Source organism: Cyrtonyx montezumae, unplaced genomic scaffold (assembly GCF_038088225.1).
Source record: "Cyrtonyx montezumae isolate F1298 unplaced genomic scaffold, pur_monq_1.0 scaffold_0, whole genome shotgun sequence".
Taxonomy (NCBI): domain Eukaryota; kingdom Metazoa; phylum Chordata; class Aves; order Galliformes; family Odontophoridae; genus Cyrtonyx; species Cyrtonyx montezumae.
The window spans coordinates 23,903,267-23,923,383 of NW_027071824.1; the positions used below are offsets into that span (position 1 = coordinate 23,903,267).

Consider the following 20,117-nt stretch of genomic DNA (forward strand, 5'->3'; position numbering starts at 1 on the left):
GTGAGGTCCTAATGAAACAGGACTATGTCAGACATTGGGGAAAAAATAATATAAAATAGGTGTCTACCTGTAGTGTTAGAAAAATTCTGTTTACTGAGAAGCAGCTTTTCATTTGTAGGTTAATGATTGGTACTTGCTGTCTTCATAGTCTGCTCGTGGGACCTCAAGTAGTTAATAAGAGAGCAGAGAGAGTAATTAGGAGGTCTTCTGCAGAGCAAGAGCTGTGCCTGGTGTCTGCTTTCAAAATGAAGTGTCTTGCTTTTTTGCTTATGTTTTTGCATATCATTGCAGTTGTATGGTTAGCAAATGTTCACCACCTGTTTTTTAAGCCTTTCTTTTGACTGAATTCCTCATTTTTTTTTTTTTTTTAAATCAGGTATCAAAGCCTCTTAACCTTTCTGTTGATGCCCTGCTGGAATTGCGGGTACTGTTTTCTGTAAGGGTTACATTGTTCCTGCTGCATAACACCTTCTGACAGTGTCAGCTGGGAATTGTTTCTAGTCTGTTCAAGTTTTGAGTAATGTCAAAAGGACAGGAAGGGAAGAACATTTCTGCAGTGCATTTGCTTCAGGTTTTACTTGTCTCCTCATCAGGGAGTCAAATGCGATGTCCATTGGTGTCAAGATAAAGAGTTTCCAGAATAAATCTGGTGATCTGTTATAGTAGCAAAAGCCTATTCTGGAGTGACTCTGTCAGTGATGTGCTGCTCCTCTTCACTGTGTCTGTTTCCCTCAGATAAGGGAAGAAACCTTGGTTAATGTTATCACACTAGTGTCAAAATTGCTGAAGAGGTCACAAACATGTTTCACAACCTGTACGTTAATATATATAAATATATATATATATATAAGCAGTGAGGCTGGGACAAGTATTTACTATGTGAAGTGAATGTTCTATAATGTAAACATAGCATTGTCTAGCCACTGGTGGCTTGTATTCCCATATTCTTTATTATGAAGAATGAGTAAAGCAGCTACAGTTTAGGACTGGGAATAGCTGCTGTACAATAGCTTATCTAAATAATGTTTTCCCAAGTGTTGATTTTAATACCTTCTGACAGTGCAATTCCACTGTACTCTGTACTCAACAAAGAACTCACAGCTGTGTCTTTGTGTAAGGTTTGGGCAATGTTTGTCTCTTATCTGGAACAGAGTACTAAAGAGGGTAAACAAATTACCAGCTTCGTGTGCCAGACGCTCTCCGCTCTTGTTTGCGTGGTCTGTAATGTAACTTCTCCTAAGGTTATTCTTTTTCTTACAAGCATAGCTATCAGTCTTTCAGCCCAGTGTATAGCAGGGTTATACAGCGTGTAACCTTGTGTACAAGGCAGTTTTTATTGAAGATAACAATGGGCTACAGGAAATTCAGGCTTTCAAGTGGTTCCTACACTGTCATCCATACCTGTTTAATATGCACAACTTCTGCTTTACTTGGACACTTGTCATGGTTTTATGATTTTTGGTACTGGTATTCCACATCATAACATCATGTAGTGCATTTAGAGTTAAAGAGTTAATGCTCCAGCTCTGTGGATCATCGATAGTTCCAGGTATACCTGTCTCAGAAGAGAAGAAGAACTCCATTCCCCAGAGGACTTTGCGATGCTTTGCGTTCTTACGTGTTTACGCTCAGAGGGAAAGATAAAAACTGTCTGCAGTCACGGGACATTCTCTTTCCTTTGGGATCGACTCAGCAGTGGGTGCTCGCTGCCGTCCGCCTTCAGCGTTAGCGTAAGGCCTTCAGTTTATCGGACACTCTCTCTTGCTCATTTTATTTGATTTATTAGCTTTAATTCCAATTATATTGTATTATATTGTGTTATTTTGCTTTCTGGTATCTTATTTAGTAAATTAGCTTTCCTCCTCAGATCGTTGCCGCTGTTTTGTTCCTAGGCTCATCTCCCTTTTCCCTTCTCCCTTTCCCCCTTCCCCTTTCCTGGGACGTGGGTCCGTGGGTCCCCCGCACCAATCGTCACGGAACCGGGCCAAACCTGCCCGTAAACCGTTGACAACACTGCAGCCTGACAGCACAGCTATATGAGTCCTCGTTGGGGTTCACCTTTACCAGCCAGTGATTGGTAGAAATTTGTCATCTACATCATAACATACAGAGGAGATTTAAGTAGTTTATTTCTTGTTCTTCTTTGCTAGCTTTGTAAAATTAATGTTAAAAGAAGACCTGGGGGAAGTGGGTTTGTTAGAGCTCTAATTTGGGATCTTGTGTTCATTTAGAGACCAACACCAAACTTTGTCTCACCTCTTACTCTTGCTCTAGCTGCTGGACAGCAGTTACAGAATGTAATTATCTGAAATAGTATTATGGCATTTGGCTTAATTTGTCTCAGTGTAGTATAATTCAATTATAATGTTGCTGTAATTATTTGATAATTAGTATTTTTATTATATTACTGGACTTTCCAGATAGATCTTTCTGGGCAGTGTGTTGCTGAATAGATAACCAAGTGCATGACAAAATTCACACAATAATAGCTCTGGCCATGAGTTCCTTCATTTTTGGCATTCTCTTACATTGTGCCAATGGCAGAGATAACAGTATCTGATCTATAGCACTGTATGAAGTGAGTATGCTCATGACCCAGTGTTCAACACTGAACAACAATTGGTCTCAAGTTCCACTGTGGTTTAAATTATTTAAGGAAGGCTTTTGCTATTTTCTTTCAAAGATGTAAAGCCCACTGAAATACAAGGCATTCCTATACTTAAAAATGCTCGAAGTGATGAACAACTTCATAAAAATAGAATGAAGTCAGTAGAAACCACTCGTTTCAATTGCAGGTAAGCTGATCCGTACTGTGACAGTAAATAGAAAATGCAGCCCTTGAGAGAGAGAAGTGATAGGGATTGAGTTGAGGATGGTGTAAAGATGGATATTAAGAGATTACATGTGAATGTCAGGTCATTCACAGCTTAAGCGATTTATTTGGTTTCATGCTTGAGAATTTTTCCTCTCAGAAGTGGGTATTGTTTGAGATTTTTTTTTTGTTAATGTAATGCAGTGTTCATATTCTAGGAGGTGAAATAGAATTTAAGGATGCGTATTAATTTCAGGTGTAGCCCTACGAAGTCCTGACACACTGTACAACTGTAACAATCCCATTATGCTTGTGCACAGCAGTGGTGTGCTGAGATTCTGGTAGCTTTCTTGCTGTTCTCTTATGACCTAGCTGTTGTCGTTCATTTTGAGTTATATTTCCTGCTGTGTGTTCCCTCTGAAGTTCAAATCCAGGTGGAGGCACCTCATTTCTAGCCTTTTGTACAGCATCTGCTTCCATATTACCAGGCACCATATGGCTACGTCATTCTAAGCAAACAAAAGATACTGTAGCAGAGTAGTTCCCACTTAAAGCAGGTGGGGTGACACACTTTGAGTAAGAGGAAATGCCGTGCCATGTAGGGTGCTGTGTCAGTGTGCCGCTACCTGCAGAAGAAGGAGAAGGTGATAAGCAAGGTGGAACCTGAGGGTGTGGGTAAATTTGTTCCTTGTTTGTCTTTTTTTCTGGGGAAGGGAAAAACCATCTGCAGTGTTTGCTGTTACAGCATAATGAAACAAATCGGACAGTGTGTTTGTTCCAAAAGCAGTGTGCTTCTAATGCTTAAATCGCTGATCAACTATGAAAGGGAAGGCAGCTGTCTGAGCAAATGCAGCTTTTTTGAACACTTTCTAATGATTTCTGTTCTTGTTCTATTCTTTATGTCTGGCTTTAAGATGGGATGAACGGCGAGGTTACATCTGAAGCTGCATTTATTTCCAAGTGTGTGTGCAGTGAGTCTGTTTAGACTGTGGTAGGACAAGAGGGGATGGCTTTAAACTGAAGGAGGAGAGATTTAGATTAGATGTTGGGGGAATTTTTTATGGAGAGAGTGGTGAGGAGCTGGAACAGGCTGCTCTGAGAGGCTGTGGATGCCCTTTTCTAGTGGTGTTCAAAGCAGGCTGGATGGGACCCTGGGCAACCTGGTCTAGCACTAGATCTGGTGGCTGACAGCTCTGCTTATGGCAGGGACTTGGAACTTGGTGATCCTTATGGTCATTCCAACCCAAGGCATTCTGTGATTCTTAACTGAAGGAAAGAAATATGTACAAATGAGAAGCAGCTAGCACTTGTCCCAGCAGATCTGTCTAAACTGAAGTGCTTTGCTGTCTGACCTGGTAGCCATAAATTATTTTCTGCAGTGTAGAATGAAGGTGATGTTGGGAATGCACCCTTATGGTAGAGCATTGCTAATTTGTTAATCCTTGGAACGCTGCATACGATGTGGAAAATTCAGAGACTGAAGTTTCTAAAAGAAGGACTCTAAAATATAGTGAACAGCATATCTTGCAATAAAGTCAGCTGCAGGTGTAAAATCTGTGAGTTGCTTAAGGCATTCCATTGGGATGAGTTATGAAGGCTGGCTGTAAGGATGAGCTGGCTTTTTTTGAGGCTTTGTTTGAAATGTGTAGCTCTAAGCACTCAAAGGGGAGCCAATTACATGGAGCTTGTCTGGGAAACCCGTGGAAGTCTTTTATTCAATGTTCATACTCTGTCACAGTTGTAAGGTTAATTTGGACAAGTTTTCCTTTAATTCCTGAGTACTGCAGTCATAAATTTATCTTTCCCCTTTTTTGTTTTGCTATCCTCATCTGTTCTTTTTTTTCCACCCACACTTCTGAATGTGTCTTTTGAACACTCACCCAGAGACCTTTGTAGCTGAGTGGTTGGGGGCTTTTCTTGTTTAGAACCTCCACATTTCTGCTGATAACAAATGCCTTTCTGGCTCTTAACCCCTCTGGAGAACAGGGTTTTGATGTTTATATCAGCTCGCAATTGAAGTGCCTTGGTTTGTGGACACTGGAGTATATGTTTGGATAGTTCCTGTGTGTATGTGCCTCTGTGCTGGCATGTGCAACTTCTGAGAAGTTTAAAGCTTTGCTTAAAAACTGGATTCAGTTGAAACATATTCAGTGACACCAAGCAAAATTACTCCAACACTGGTTTAAAATGTTAACTATGAAGATGGCAGATAAGGAATTCTGGTACTGTAGAAAACCAAATAATTAGCCCTTGAACAAGACTAGGGAAGTAATTTTCCTTGAAAAAAGAATGTCATTGTGGAGATGGTTTTTGCCCTTCACACAGAGCTCACAAAGATGAGGCTGTGTATATGTTCTGACACATTTACTTGGGGTAATGGACTCACTATTTCTGGTCTTTCTGGAGTGAATTAGGAGATTACCTCTCCCTGTTGATCTTTTCTTCATTGCTCATTACAGCTCAAAACAGGGTAAGTGTACTTCACACTGAGGAACACTGAATCATTGCCTGTTCTGATCCTCTGTTAGTACTGGAGTGGGGCCGAGGCATGAGAGGAAGAAAACAACTGGATGTTGCTTCAGTGTGCTCTCTGGAGGCAAAGAGCAAAGCAGGAGCAATACTCTTCCAATTTTATTAATTGCAGCTTCCCCAGTGCTTAAAGTGATGAAGATTGGTTATCTGCCAGGGTGAAATGAAGGGACGGGATTGGAGCACAGTCAGGTTCTGATGCAAATGCATAATTTAGTTTCTCCTCATATCCACTGCTTGTTCCAGACCTGCAGGTGCATCAGATGCTATGCATGCAGATAGTCAGTGCTGAAGAATATTTTCTAAAGAAAATGTTTAAACTTGCATGTCTGACTCATCTTACATTTTAAAAACTAGTTAACTGTATTATATTGACCTTATATGCACCAGGTTCTTCTTCTGTAATTGAATTTTGTGCACAGAGTCATAATAGAAAAAGAGAATTTGAAAGCTCAAAAAACCTCGAAGAATATTCATGAGCTTCAGATAGGTATCCTAAAATGAACTGTCTTAAAAGTTGAGTGTTAAAAGTCACACATTTTTACTTTTTCCAAACAGGTGAACCTGGAGTGATATTTCCTGGGTATATCTCCTTTTCCTTCTAATTAGAAGCTAAATGTATTAAGCTGGCAGAGTAATTCTGGTAAGAGTTTTTCTGTTACTGCTTCAGAAAATGTCGTTATGTGTGAAGTATTCAGCCTTGCCACTAAAAGGAGCTTTTTTGACACCAGCTCTAATGAACTTGTTCTTTCTTACCAGCTCTGATTTTCGACCTAATGCTTGTATGTAGATGCTTTCTGATCGTGCTGTACTAATCCATCCATCACATTTCAGTGACCTCAGGCCATTTGGCCCTCATTTGGATGTTCTAGGCTTGGACATGGTGAAAGTATTTGAGTTTTGAAGATTTCACTTGAGATGCTTATTCAGGAATAAAAGAAGTTAAACATTTTTGTAGTATTCATTAAATGACTTTTCTGTGGATTAAATGTTCTTGTTTCTGTAGTTGCTGTCACCAGTTCTTGTTTCTGTTCTGCCTTCATCAGCAACTCCCTTGATCAGCTCTTTATAGCTACCTTTTACATCTCTTTTGGCTTCTTATTTTTGAACTATTCAACATGTTGACCAACAAAAGTATTTGTAGTATAAGAGAACTTTAAATGTTGTTTAGTAACAGTCAATATAGAAAGTGTACGAGTGCCTTGCATGTATTACCTAAAATAAAATCAGTTTAGGGGTCAGTACCAATGCTTTTAGCATATTCTCCTGAACATGTTTATCAGAATAAATATCTTGAATTAAGTATGTGGTACTGACTGCCACCCACTCAGTTAATCTTACTTTGAGGGAAGAGCTTGAGGGGAGAAGAGGAAGGATAAATCAAAAGTATTATATTTACAGAAATCTGATTTTTATCTTCATTCCTGTTTTTTTTCCTTGAAACAATCTGTATACTGTTGGAATACTGTTAGTGGATGAAGTGTTCGGATAAAATATTTGACTGCATATATGATGCAGAGCAGTTTTAATTACTACCTATTTCCCTCTTTTTTTCAGTTGAAGAAATATCTTTCAAAAGGAGATAAGGATTGAAGATCACATCTAGGTTTTTTGGTTTTTTTTTTAAGTTAAAAATGTCTTTAACTTTCAGGTTTGCAATGTGAATGACTGCTGTGGGCCATAGGCTTACCTGATGGTTTTATAAAATGAATGTTTGGGGTCACTGGCTGTTAGCTGAAGTCTTACTGAAATAAGCTTATCTTTCCTGTTCCCTTCCATCATACATTAGTATATTGATTTCTCAGTCCTACAGATCCTCCATGCTTCAGAGAGAAGACAGTGGGAAGGAATGACCTTCTCTCCCTCTTTTCTTTTTTTTTTCTCCATAAGAAATGCAGTTTTCTGTTGAATTCACTTTCTATTCTTTCTACTTACAGCTCAGACATGAGCAGTGCCAGTAATTCACTGGCACGGGAATTCTTGACTGATGTCAACAGACTGTGCAATGCAGTGGTCCAGAGGGCAGAAGCCAAGGAAGATGAAGAGGAAGAAACTCATATGGCTGCCCTGGGACAGTACTTAGTTCAAGGCCGTGGGTTTATTTTGCTTACCACACTAAACTCTAATATTGATCAGGTAATAGTTTTTCTTGCCTGGTTATAAGCCTTTTTTGTGTGTGCTGAGCTTTGACTGTTCTGAATAGAAGGGATTTGTCTTGGTACTGATTTTCTTGCCTTTTGATGCTTGTCTGAGTCTGTGAGTTAATTAGACTAGAAGTCTAAAGGTTTATATTGAAGTTTTGTTGTGTCCTTCAACAAGAACAAAAAACTAAAAATAGCTGGCAAACAGGTATGTAACAGCTAATACTGGTGGCTATTAAACTTCTAGCTAGTTAAGCTATATGAATCTTGAGTTCAGCAGCTGGGTAGAAATGCAGTAGGGTAGAATTGTTGAGAGGAATGTGTCTGCTTACTTAGCCTGTAGTGAAAACCAGTGTTGGTTACTTTAAAGCAATAAAATCAAAACCTTTCCAATTTTTTATTGGTTAAGTCAGTGTACATCTTTCAACAAAACATGCTTCTTAGAAAGCTAAATGCAGTTCTGTGAGTGGCTGTTTCTCACTGATTGTGCTATGACTGGGTGATGGATACTTGAGTTTGTTCTATCTTGTTTGGATTTCCTATAGTTCCATTACAACTTGTAGTCACATTTCACTGTGACACCTTTAAATTACCCCCATATGTGGAGTCCCATCCATTACTGGCAGTATTATTTCAAAAAAAGGCTCTGAAACTGAAAGACTTGCCTCGTTAGTGAACTTGGTTGTAATGTATTTGCTTTGCTCTTTAAATTTTTTATTTTTTCATTCTTTATACAATTCACTGGATCACTACTTTCCATCATTTCCAAAAGTTTCCAAATGAAAAAGATAAAGAAAACACAAGCAAATTTGTGAAACCATATCTAATGCAAGTTTCAATGTTAATCTAATAACCTGTAGTGAGATTCTTGGTGGTTCAGTCTTCGGAATGTGCAGACCTGACCTTTGCATATTGGTTTTATTCAGAGGCTGTAAGTGGGTGGGTTTTGGTTTTTGTTTCTTTTTTGTGAAAGTTCAGGTGAAGTATCAGTGTTAAGGTGATCTTTGAACCAAACCGGGTGACTTTGCTGGCATGAAGAAATGCATTTATGTACGCAGAAGTGGAACCGTAGAATTGAAGGGACTTTTACAGATGTTCTAGTCCAACGTCCCTGCAATGAATAGGGACACCTACAGCTATGTCAGGTTGCTCAGAGCTGGGTCCAGTCTGACCTTGAATGTCTCCAGAGTTGGGGCTTCCACCATTCTTGGCAAAAAGAAATTGATGCTGCTTTGTCATCCATAATCAGTTTTGCTTACTGACTCGTTAACCTCACTAACTTAATTTCCTAAAATTTTAGTAAGAAACATGCACAGAATATGCAGTATTTTAAGTAGATTATCTCTAAATAGGTAGCTTATTAAGTTAACAGTAGGTTTTTCACTTTTTATTTTACCTCTTAACATTTGCAAATGCCTTTTTAACAACTCTGAATCTCAAATCTCTATAGATAAGGGTGTATGCAAACATTACAAGGCACTCTTAAATTCTAATCTTCAGTTAAAAGCAAGTTGAGTAAGCTTCTTAACATAATGTTGCAGCTTACCGAAATTGTTGCTTATCTTCACACACCTTCATTTATTTGCTGTCTTGAGGTTTTGGGAAAAGGTGTTGCTTCAGCTGTATGTCCTTGAATGATATCAGCTACAAACATCCTCAGGCTGGGTTTTTGTGATTCTGAAATGGGAAATGAGAGTGGAGATAGAATTTCTTGATTTTTAGGATTGAAACCACACCGATAATGATGTATAGCAACCACTAAACTGTTGGAATTGTTCACCTTCTTATTTGCTTTCGACTTTAACCTCCTGGTTTTCTTCTATGATGAGTAAGGAATTTGTTCTTCAAAAAGGATTTGAAGATCTTTGTATATGAAGAGTTGAAAAAGTTTAATAAATACTTTAGATGCTTTCGGATTGGCTCCAGTTAATGGTTGTAACATTCTTTGCGATTAGGTCATCTTTCCAGTTCTGCATAGAAAAATCTGTTTCTTTTTCTTCCAAACACAGGAGCTGACATGTCGGGAAGAGCTTCTGACTCTCCTTCTGTCACTTTTGCCACTGGTCTGGAAAATCCCTGTCCAAGAAGAAAAAGCAGTAGGTAAGATGTTCTAGATCCTTAATACCATAGCTAATAAATGTGGTGCGTATCTGTACACTTGTATTGCAAGCAAAGAAGTCCACTGTAATACATGGCCTCTAAATATAGAACGAAGGTGGAAATTCTACAGAGGAATTAAATTTAAAAATACCAGTGTTCTGTCAGCATACAAGGGAAAACGTACAGAGAAGGTAAAGGCTCTTGGTTTATGTACAAGGTGATGCTCATGTTATCATGCATCTGAACTGTGAGGTGAGATATTTTCTGTTGTTGGTGGGTTGGTTTTTTGCTTTTCAGGTGATATGGGGAAGAGTGGAAAGGAGTTTAGAAGTGTGATTTTGCTTATGTGAAGTGTTTCATGGTGGGTAGGAAGAGGAAAGACTTAATAGTTAATTATAAAAAAAACACAACAGGATGCTTTAGACTGGTCAGAGTTGGAGTGAAACTTTTTTCTTCTGAAATTAAAGAAATGTTAAAGAATAGGCTTAAAGACTAACAGGTAATGGAGTATCAGAGTAGAATGGATATCACAGATGTAGGCCTTGAAAATCGAATAAGAGTGGATAATTATGAACTGAATCCGACCCCATCTTAGTTGGATGTTCTGTGTCAGGAGAAACTGATGTATGAACAGAAGAATTAAATCACAAGGATTCGTTTGCTGAAAGAGCTCTTTAAATCAAAGAAGTGGAAGGTATGATACAAAATAGAGATTAAAGAGGAAATACAAGATAAACTGTGCAAAAAGTGAACTAAAATGACAGCAACTTTTTGGGGGGGAGTTGGGGTTTTTGTGTTCTTCCTTCTTTTATAGAAGATGCAACAGAGGATGAAGCAAGTTAATTGTATGTTTGAAAGAATTCTGAAGGATTCTCACCTGAAGCTTTTCCCAGAGTTCTTTGCAATTTTAAAGCCCTGTAAATCGAAGGGTTTTGTTAATGTTTGTTTGAGTTGTACAGTGTTTAGAGTGCCGGTTTCATAGTACTTTCTGTAAATAACCACCCTGCTTGCGTCTTTCTTCCATGTCCCTGGAAGCATGATTGAATTAAATACTTTGGCCTTATGATAGCCTAGTGACTTTATCAATGTTAGCTTAAAATACTGCTGTTTTAATAGGTTTTAGAATATGTTCATTTTATGCTTTGAATAATGTAGTTTTCACCTACAAATTTCTAGCTTGCAGTATTGAAGCAGTAAACATGATATAATCAGTTCTGCACAGAGAGCTTGTTTTCCTTGATCTGAAATAGAATATCTTAACCCATCTGTATTAGCTAGCTTATTTTCTTCCCGTGCAGGAAATACCTTTTTTTTTTTTTTTGGTAAAATACTCTTAGTGGACTTCCTGCCTCAGAAGCAGCTGTTCTGCAGGCATTGCAGCTATGACTATGAAACAGTAAGGAGCAGTCATGCTTGCTCACATAAGGGTCTTTTCTTCCAGTTTAATGATTATATCTGTACTGTGGGCTTTGGTATTTTTTAAGTGATTGAGTGGTGCATTATTGTTAACTATCACAGTTTTCTCTAAATACTGGACATAGTAGATGGAGAATCCTTGCCATTGATTGCTTGGTTAATTTAATGCACAAAGCATACATATACTGTTCTGCCTCTGATTAAAAATGATGGTGGACTTCTTCCAAGAGCATGAACTTCTTTTTTCCGTCTGCTTTTTCACCTGTTCATAGTCTGAGTTGACCAATACAGTGTTTCCACTTGACTTACATTTTATTCTTCATAAACTTCCTGTCCATTGAATAAGACTTAAATTTCATATGTTCCCCAGGGATCGGTACTAGGGTCTGTCTTCTTCAGTATCTTTATTGATGACCTGGACAAGGGTATTGAGTGCACCCTCAGAAGTTTGCAGATAACACCAAGTTGGCTGGAAGTGTTGATCTCTCTGGGGGACAGTGAGGCCCTACAAAGGGATCTGGGCAGGTTGGATAGCTGTGCTGAAGCCAATGGGTTGTAGTTCAACAAGACCAAGTGCTGGGTCCTTCACTTTCAACCCCAAGCAACACTTGCAGGTTTGGGGCAGAATAGCTGGAAGACTGTGTAGGTGGCCAAGAAGGCCAATGGCATCCTGGCTTCTATCAGAAGGTGTTGCCAGCAGGAGCAGCGAAGTAATTGTCCCCCTGTACTCTGCACTGGTGTGGCTGCACCTCGAGTACTGTGTCCAGTTTGGGTCCTTCACTGCAAGAAAGGCATTGAAAGTCCACAACATATGTCTGCTTCTTGTATTTGGAACAGTTAAAGTTGGAACGATTAAGACCTGTGTACTTAAGCATCTACTCTGTACTTAAAGGTGTTTTCTAATTACTACCAATAATCTGTAACCATATGTTCATGCATTCTTAGAAAAGGGCTGTCAATTAAGGCACACAGCTCCTTTAGCATGTGAGTTGCATAAAGCAACACTGAGTCATCAAGTTGAAGACTTTTTCTTGCTCCCCTTAGAGTTCAGTTTTTATTTGTTGTAGGGTGGAGTTGTTTGGCAGCGATTACCGTGAATATTTCAAATGATACGGTGGGAAATAAGTAATGTTTCTGTTGCTGCCTAGAACTGCTTCCCCAGCTATGTAAAAGAAAATATCCTGGAGTTGGAGTGCTGCTGACTGATGTTTCCCCACTACTGTATTAGTGTGTCTAACTTAACCAAACTTGATTATAACTAGTGGCTGTAATAGGCCAGAAGATTTTTTGAAACTAAACTTTCCTTTGTTCCCTTAAGAAATCCTTTCATCTGCCTTGATATCCTCTTATTTTTTTAAGAGGATGGAGTAACTGTGCTTACAAGTAAGTTCTTGAAAATGCTGGCACAATTTATCTATCCCTACACCTAAGCTGTCTAGGATTTTAAAGGAAAGCCGGTGTGGTTCCTAAACTTGAATTGTTTCTGACTTTTTATATTGTAAATGTAAAACATGCAAAAACATGGCATATTATGATACTATTCTTGCTTTTGAAGCTAAAATATTCAGATATTTTTCCTGTTTTTTTTTAATGCTTCTGAATGTTCTTTTAATGTTCTTTTGTCTTTGTTTTGCAACAGGTTTTAATATACCCTTTACAGTAGATGTTTGCCTGACCAAAGAGAACAACTCAAGTGTGAAATCTACTCAGGAAAAAATAGGATTAGATCGAAGCACTCGTTCATCTCTTCAGGCTTCTGCACAGCTAAATCCTCGTTCTCGGAAAAGTGGACGTATGCGCAAAACCACCCATCGTTACTCTGTGCGAGATGCAAGGAGATCTCAGCTGTCCACTTCAGATTCAGAAGGCAATTCTGATGACAAGAGCACTGTAACAATGAAACACAGACGTTCCCAGTTCCTGCAGCCTTTTTTAACATATCCAGTTAGGGACCCGTATCTTTTAGGTAGAAGTGACTTTTTACCTACTGAAGCGGTACCAAATCCTAATCCTGATGTTCCTCATCTAGAAAACTCCAGCCAAATCATTCCAGCATATGAGCTAAATCCAGAGACTTTGAATGAGCCAGTTGTAGAAATTGCTGAGAGCAATATGAATAACTCTCCTTTTGACTTATGCCATGTGTTACTGTCCCTGCTAGAGAAGGTGTGCAGATTTGACATTACTTTGAATCACAGTTCTGCTCTTTCAGCTAGTGTGGTGCCCACGTTAACTGAGTTCTTATCAGGATTTGGAGACTGCTCTAATCTAAGTGGTAACAAAGAAAATGAAGTGGTTTCTGCTGGGTGGACAGAAGAACCTGTGGCTCTGATCCAAAGGATGCTGTTTCGAACGGTGCTGCATCTTTTGTCTTTAGATATAAGCAATACAGAAACAATGCCTGACAACCTGAGAAGAAATGTAACAGACTTGCTTGAAGCAGCATTAAAAATCAGAGTTTGCTTGGAAAGGCAGCCTGATCCTTTTGTTCCAGAGCATAAGAAAACATTACAGCAGCTCATTCAGGATGACTCTGTGTTATCTAGATACCATCACAGAGCCTTGCTTCTGCCTGAAGTTATTGAAGGAGTCTTGCAGATCTTGATCCGCTGCCTGCAGAGTGCAGCTTCTAATCCATTGTACTTTAGCCAAGCTATAGACCTTGTTCATGAGTTCATACAGCATCAAGGTTTTAAGCTGTTCGAAGCAACTGTACTTCAAATGGAATGGCTGTGCATGAAGAATGAGGGAGTACCTGCGGAAGCCCCAGAGCATCTGAAAGCCCTTATAAACAGCATCATGAAAATAATCAGCACTGTCAAAAAAGTGAAATCAGAGCAACTCCATCAGTCAGTGTGTACAAGAAAACGGCACAGACGGTGTGAGTACTCTTACTTCATGCATCACCACAGAGATCTGTCTGGGCTCTCTGTATCTGCTTTTAAAAACCGAGCTTCCAGAAATCCCTTTGAGACAGCTGATGGAGAAGTTAATTATCCTGACAGATGCTGTTGCATTGCTGTTTGTGCACACCAGTGTTTGTACTTGTTGCAGCAAGTTTCTCTGAGCAGTACTTGTGTTCAGATTCTCTCAGGTATACATAATGTAGGAATATGCTGTTGTATGGACCCCAAATCTGTGATTGTCCCATTGCTTCGTGCTTCCAAGTTACCAATATTAAAAAACTTCCAACAGCACATACTGAACATCCTTAACAAGTTTATACTGGATCAGCTGGGTGGAGCAGAAGTTTCTCCAAGAATTATACAGGCATCGTGCAATATATGTACTGTTGACTGTGATCAGCTTTTGCAGTTGGAAGGTGCCTTGCAGGGCAACTCTAGTGATGCTGGTCTTGCGTCTAGCTCCTCCTGCAGAGTTCAGGGAATTCTGCCTAGCAGTGGATCTGAAGATGTGTTGTTGAGATGGGATGCACTGGAGGCTTATCAGGACGTTGTTTTTGAAGATGACAAACTACGTGGTATGCAGGTTGCAAGCCATATTTGCCACTTAGTTCAAAAGGGAAATGCAGTGGTCCAGTGGAAATTATATAATTGTATTTATAATCCAGTGCTTCAAAATGGGGTTGAACTAGCTTACCATGCTCAACAACTGGGACTAACTACAGCTGATAAACACACAAGCAGTTACCATAGTCAGAGTTTGCCTTACGAAGTACTTCAGATTTACTTGCAGACACTTCCTGCGTTGCTTCAATCCAGGTTGGTAGAATTTCTGCTTATTAATTGAAAACACACTAATTATCTAGCACAGAATTCTGTTTGTTACTGATTAGAGCATAAATCTTGTTTGGACTGTATTTTGCATTTGGATATCACAGAGAGGATGAAGAGATAAGAAAACAGCAGAAGACTTACTGTTAGATTCATAAGCTGCAGAAAGCTTATGGTTCTCCAATGATGAGCTATGGCCTTCAAGTCAAAACAGAGTGTAAGAACAAGATCTTTGTCTAATGCCTCTTAATTTGTTATGCTAAAGTGAGTCAGTATTGAACAGGTTCTTATTTCACTTCTTGGTGAGAATTTCTCCTAAATTTTCTGGTCTGTTTCCCTTTTCCTAGTATCTACAACAGGTGAATCTTAAAGAGAAAACAATCTTCTAAGATACAAAATAGATTTTTTTCTATTTGTTGTGCACTCAGTTAGCTTTTGAATAAACGTCCACGTATTTTATTAAGAATACGAATGTGTCCTTTCTTCTATGAAGGACTCTGATCTTTTCTGTTGGAGTCCTGATGAAGTGAATTTAGTAGATGAAGGAATGAAGTTGGAGGGGAGGGAAGGTGGATGTTGAAGCAAATGATATGTTAAGGAACTTAAATATACTTATCCCACGTTCTTTGTGAACTCAACGTAATACATGGGCAATAGAAAGAATAGAGAAAATATCCTTGGATGTATGCCAGTATTAGAAAAACAGAACACCTTTAGCAATAACTATTGCACAAAGTTGAAATGTGCTTTAGATACTGTTCAGCAGTCTTTTCTTAAAACTGTTAACAAAGACATAGCAAGTAAAAATCTTAAGACTTCTGGTTTATTTGAGAAGCAGTTTACTTCCTAGCAAAGTCATGGACTTGAGAAGTCTGACTATCTACTGTTAATAAAAAGTTGCATGGAAGTACTATTGCAGAGCAGATGTTACAGAGTTGAACACTTTAATCCTTTGTGCATCATATACATTGTTGTGGTCTGTATTAGTGGTTAACAGGTGTCAAGCCTATGTAAAGTTGGTAAGCTATGATGTAGGGGCATACAAAAAGTTTTCCTCTGCTAGATAGATGGTACTTAAAGATTCTGGAGTAATGCAGACAAGCCCCCCCAAACCTACCTTGCATACCTGAGATGCAGTGCTCACAGCAATTACTGTAAACGTGATTTGGCCTCGGTGACACTCAGGTGTGTAGATCAGGATTACTTTTAGATGTCGCATCTTAGGAATACCTCCTGAAATCTTATGAGATAATGAACTTGTTGATTTTGATTTGTAAGGAAATTCTGTTATGCTTCTCTTACAGGGTGATTAGAGACTTATTTCTGAGTTGTAATGGAGTGAATCAAATGACTGAATTAAACTACTTAGATACTTTAAGAAGCTATTCTTTGAAAGTGTTAGAGACTTTGATACTCTGCCTTGGTGAACAGCAGAAAGACCAAGCAGTGCCAGAGCAGGAAGACCTCAATGGCGAGCACAAGGAGTCTGCATCTGATTTGCCTGCTTCTCTTTGTAGCCAGCACGCTGCTTCAGAAGTTCCTCAAAGCCTGAGCAAGTTTTATGCTGGCCTTAAAGAGGCTTACCCAAAAAAGAAAAAGTTTGAGAGTCAAGATGTTCATGTTAACACAATAAACCTATTTCTCTGTGTTGCATTTTTATGTGTAAGTAAAGAAGCAGATGGAGATCTGGATTCAGCTAATGACTCTGAAGATACATCAGGATATGATAGTACAGCTAGTGAGCCTTTAGGCCGTAAATTACCGTGTCTGTCACTGGAAAGCCTTACTTTGCCCTCTCTGGAACATATTCATAGAGCTGCTGATATTTGGTCTGTGTGTCGTTGCATCTATTTGTATAGTTCGGTTTTCCAGAGACAGTTCCATAGACTTGGAGGTTTTGAAGCATGCCATAGACTACTAATCCTTGTAATTCAGAAACTTGTGGAAAATAAGGAGAAGGAACAAGAAAAAAGGGAGAGAACGTTGAGTGGAAGCAAAAGTTCACATGGGAGTGCTCAGGCTGAACATCTCAGCAAGGATGACTCTGTTCGCTTCCCTAAAAGTGGAGAAGTGACACAATCAGAGCTCAGTAGTTCTGACAGTCTTGCTGTTGCAGAGCAGCTGCTGTCTGAAAGTGTCTCCTATGACAGCTCTGCAAGTAGGGAACGTGCTTCAGTTGCAAATCCTGAAGAGATCAAGCCTTCTGTAAGAGAAGAAACTGAATGGGCACTTCAGGGTGTCAGACTTCTAGAAGCTCTGCTGACGATATGTCTACACAGTGCAAGCACCACACAGCAAAAGATGGAAGCAGAGATGTTTCATCAGGTAATGCGTAACTTCCTTAGCTTACCTCAATTGTATTATGTGCAACGTTATTTTAACAGTAATCCATCAGAAGGAGTTGGTTTGTTTTGAGTTTGAAGCAAGAAAGATTTACTCTTGTTATACTGCTTATTTTCTGTCATACTTTAAGGCGTGCAGTTCATCAGTATATCGAGTTGATGGTGGTAGTGGTCAGCAGACATGAATAGGAGCAGGCAGATGGACAAACTCCACTTGCTTTTTCTGAGCAGGCAACTTTCCATGTGTCAACTTGTTGTCCTTTTCTTTATGTAGTAAAATCCTGGTTAGCATCCTGTACCTCTTTGCTTGTCCTCTAACTTAATGTCATTTTTAACTCCATCCCTTTTGGATTGCATCCCTGTTTATGCTGATTCTCTGTTTCTCAGTGGCTGGAAAAGTCTTGTGGAATGGCAGAGTGATCCAGCTTGGATAAGATGTTTACCCTGTTGGCTTTTTTGTATTGTATTTCCAATTTATTTTTTTCATCAGTGTGTTACCATTTGAGTTAGCATGCTCAATATGGCTGAGGGCAAAGTTTAGCATGACGTGATCTTTTCTGGATTAATATATCTTGAGTTAATGTATCTGCAGTCTGAGAACTGTGTCAGAAATGTGATCCTAGCAGATGAAGATTTTCTCTTTGGTCTAAAATAGTCCTGGCTAGAGGAAAGGGATCTCTTCCTCTGCCCACAAATGTAGTGGTGGATGTTGTTTACTTCATATTGCTGACTGACAATGACTGTTTTTTTTCTAGTTGGATATGATGTACCATTTTTTCCTGTATAATTTTTTTGTCCAGTCACTTACTCTGTGTTGACTGTTTGAGCTAATGGGTGTTGAAGGGTGGTAGAGACTTCTGAAAGGATGCTCACTGGAGAATGTGAAATAGAGCTGGAGTCTGAGAAGAGACGTGTAGGCAAGAAACAAGTTGTACACAGTGACTTGCATCTTAAGCTTTAGGTGAAAATGGTGACCAGAGCGTGATCCTTGAGGAAAGAGGACATGGTTCTTTTTTTAAACAGCACTTTAACGTGTAACGTGAAGGAAACAGTAAGTTGCCTGGATTTTTCAGTGTGCAGATTGCTTAACCTACAAAGTATTTGGCATGGCAAAGCATGTCTTTGTTATTGTAGGAGATGGAGTGAAGTCTGACAGTTGTAGCTGGGAAGACTGATGGGTGTAGGAGGAAGGGGGAGTTGTTAAATGGAAGTACTGGTCTGTTTTAGTTAGTCAAATCAATAATTAATCAAAATGTTTATCTTCCCAACTCTAGAATATTTGTGTGGATGATATCTTAATGCAAATACGAGAACAACTTGCTCAGTCAAAACTGCTAGAAACTGAATTGGCAAAGCCTCTGTTTGATTCTCTGCTTCGTGTTGCATTGGGCACATTTTCTACCGACCTGGATCATTCTGAAGAGAAAACACAAAAGGTATGAAACACTAACTAAACAAATTAACTCTGCGAGGTTTGATAGATCACAGTTACGTTGTTCAGCTTTATATTTTTTAACTAAAAATGAGTCATGCTAAATAAGAGCAAGCTGTATTATGCTTTGTGGAAATACCTGGAAGTTTTCCTCACTCTTCTGTTTCACTGTGGGGAATGGAAAAACTCAGTGGATGTTCACAGATTTTGGTGACTATAGATATGTCTTGACCTGAGAGTTGGTGTCAAAATGACTATGATGGTAATTTTTGGAGAAACAGTTTCTCTCTTAATGTGCTAATCACCTGTTTCCCGGGAGTGTAATTGGGTAGTTAGTAACAAAAATTCATCTTTGCAGAGTCATTTCCTATGTAGGAGTGTAGTGTCCTTAAAAAGAGTGTTGGGTTTCCTGAAAGTATGTGATCCATTTGTTTCTTTCCCCAATGGGTGTGGAAAAAGGTTTTGGATTAAAGCTGTTTGTTTTTCTGAACCAGCGTGGTGAATTTTTGTTCTACAGACTCATTACACTGAACAGGAGTCTTTGTCACAGCCTGGAGATGTATCTGAAGAAGCTGATGAGTCACAGTGCTGTAGCATTAAATTTTTTGCTGAAGAAGAAGGATATGAAGCAGATAGTGAAAGTAACCCTGACAGCGAAACTAAGGATGGAGGTAAGTGTGGACTTACTGAATATGCAAAGCATTGTTTGACGTGGCCGAGCTTGGTTGTCTTATTGAGGTGTACAAAAGCAGGATGAGCATCAGAGGCTTTTTACAGCTGTAGATAGGTTAGATTTTTCACTGGATTCCCCTGGAAGTGACACTGAATATTCTTATGCTGAGTGTTACAGGAGCTGTTCTGTCTTGGTTACGTTGGTTTATGTGATTCTTGCTCTGAAATAGTTGGGTTGTCTTTGTTTATTATTGTGGTCTTGAAACAGTTATCTTCAGAGATACTTATTAGCAGCTTGTCTGTAAGTCACTGCTCAAAATTTTATGTAGAACTAAAAAAATATGATAGAAGTTGCATAGTCTGGTTGTACCTATTGATGATCTACAATGATATGTATTTTACTCTTCAAAATTATGCAAGGATGTAAATTTGTCTTAGTTTTTGCCTTTATGCTGTGAACACTACTGCTGTTTATCTGTATGACTAGGCTTTATCAGTAGTGACTAAGAGTTGTATACAAATGTATGTTTTGAGTTTCTGAATTATAAGTTCAACCTGAAAATGTTTCCAGGAAACACCTGTAGGTAGCACATCTGTCTGTGTCACATCATTTTAGTTTTAAATGGCATTTAAGTCTTAGCAAGAGGTGGGTATGTAATAGTTAGAATTTAAATGCTTGGGTTTTGTTTTTAATGAAGTTGTTCCATGTGCTGTCATGCATTTTCTGAGTTAAATGACAAAACTATTGCTTCCCCCTCTCTTTTAATGGAAAGATCACTGACATTCATCATTTCATGGCAGAGTCAGAGTTCTGTATAGAAGCTGAAGTTCTGCTACGAAGATTCATATTTTATGAATTGCATATTTATCATTGCTGTGTGTCCAGTTCTCAGGAAATAAAGGCGTGTAGTTCAAGGACTTGTAATGGGGGAAACTGCA

At 38.9% G+C, this 20,117-nt stretch overlaps 1 protein-coding gene across 1 annotated transcript in view; it reads left to right on the forward strand.

Annotated features, from left to right (window-relative positions):
* LYST (lysosomal trafficking regulator) overlaps positions 1 to 20,117 on the forward strand; it is a 75,496-nt gene that overhangs the window by 10,609 nt on the left and 44,770 nt on the right. The window contains exons 2-8 of the mRNA XM_065730102.1: positions 5,900 to 5,984; positions 7,279 to 7,477; positions 9,492 to 9,582; positions 12,638 to 14,720; positions 16,037 to 17,057; positions 18,349 to 18,510; positions 19,024 to 19,177. Coding sequence (XP_065586174.1) covers positions 7,286 to 7,477; positions 9,492 to 9,582; positions 12,638 to 14,720; positions 16,037 to 17,057; positions 18,349 to 18,510; positions 19,024 to 19,177 — 3,703 coding nt within the window. The 5' untranslated portion in view covers positions 5,900 to 5,984; positions 7,279 to 7,285. The remainder of the gene's footprint in view (positions 1 to 5,899; positions 5,985 to 7,278; positions 7,478 to 9,491; positions 9,583 to 12,637; positions 14,721 to 16,036; positions 17,058 to 18,348; positions 18,511 to 19,023; positions 19,178 to 20,117) is intronic.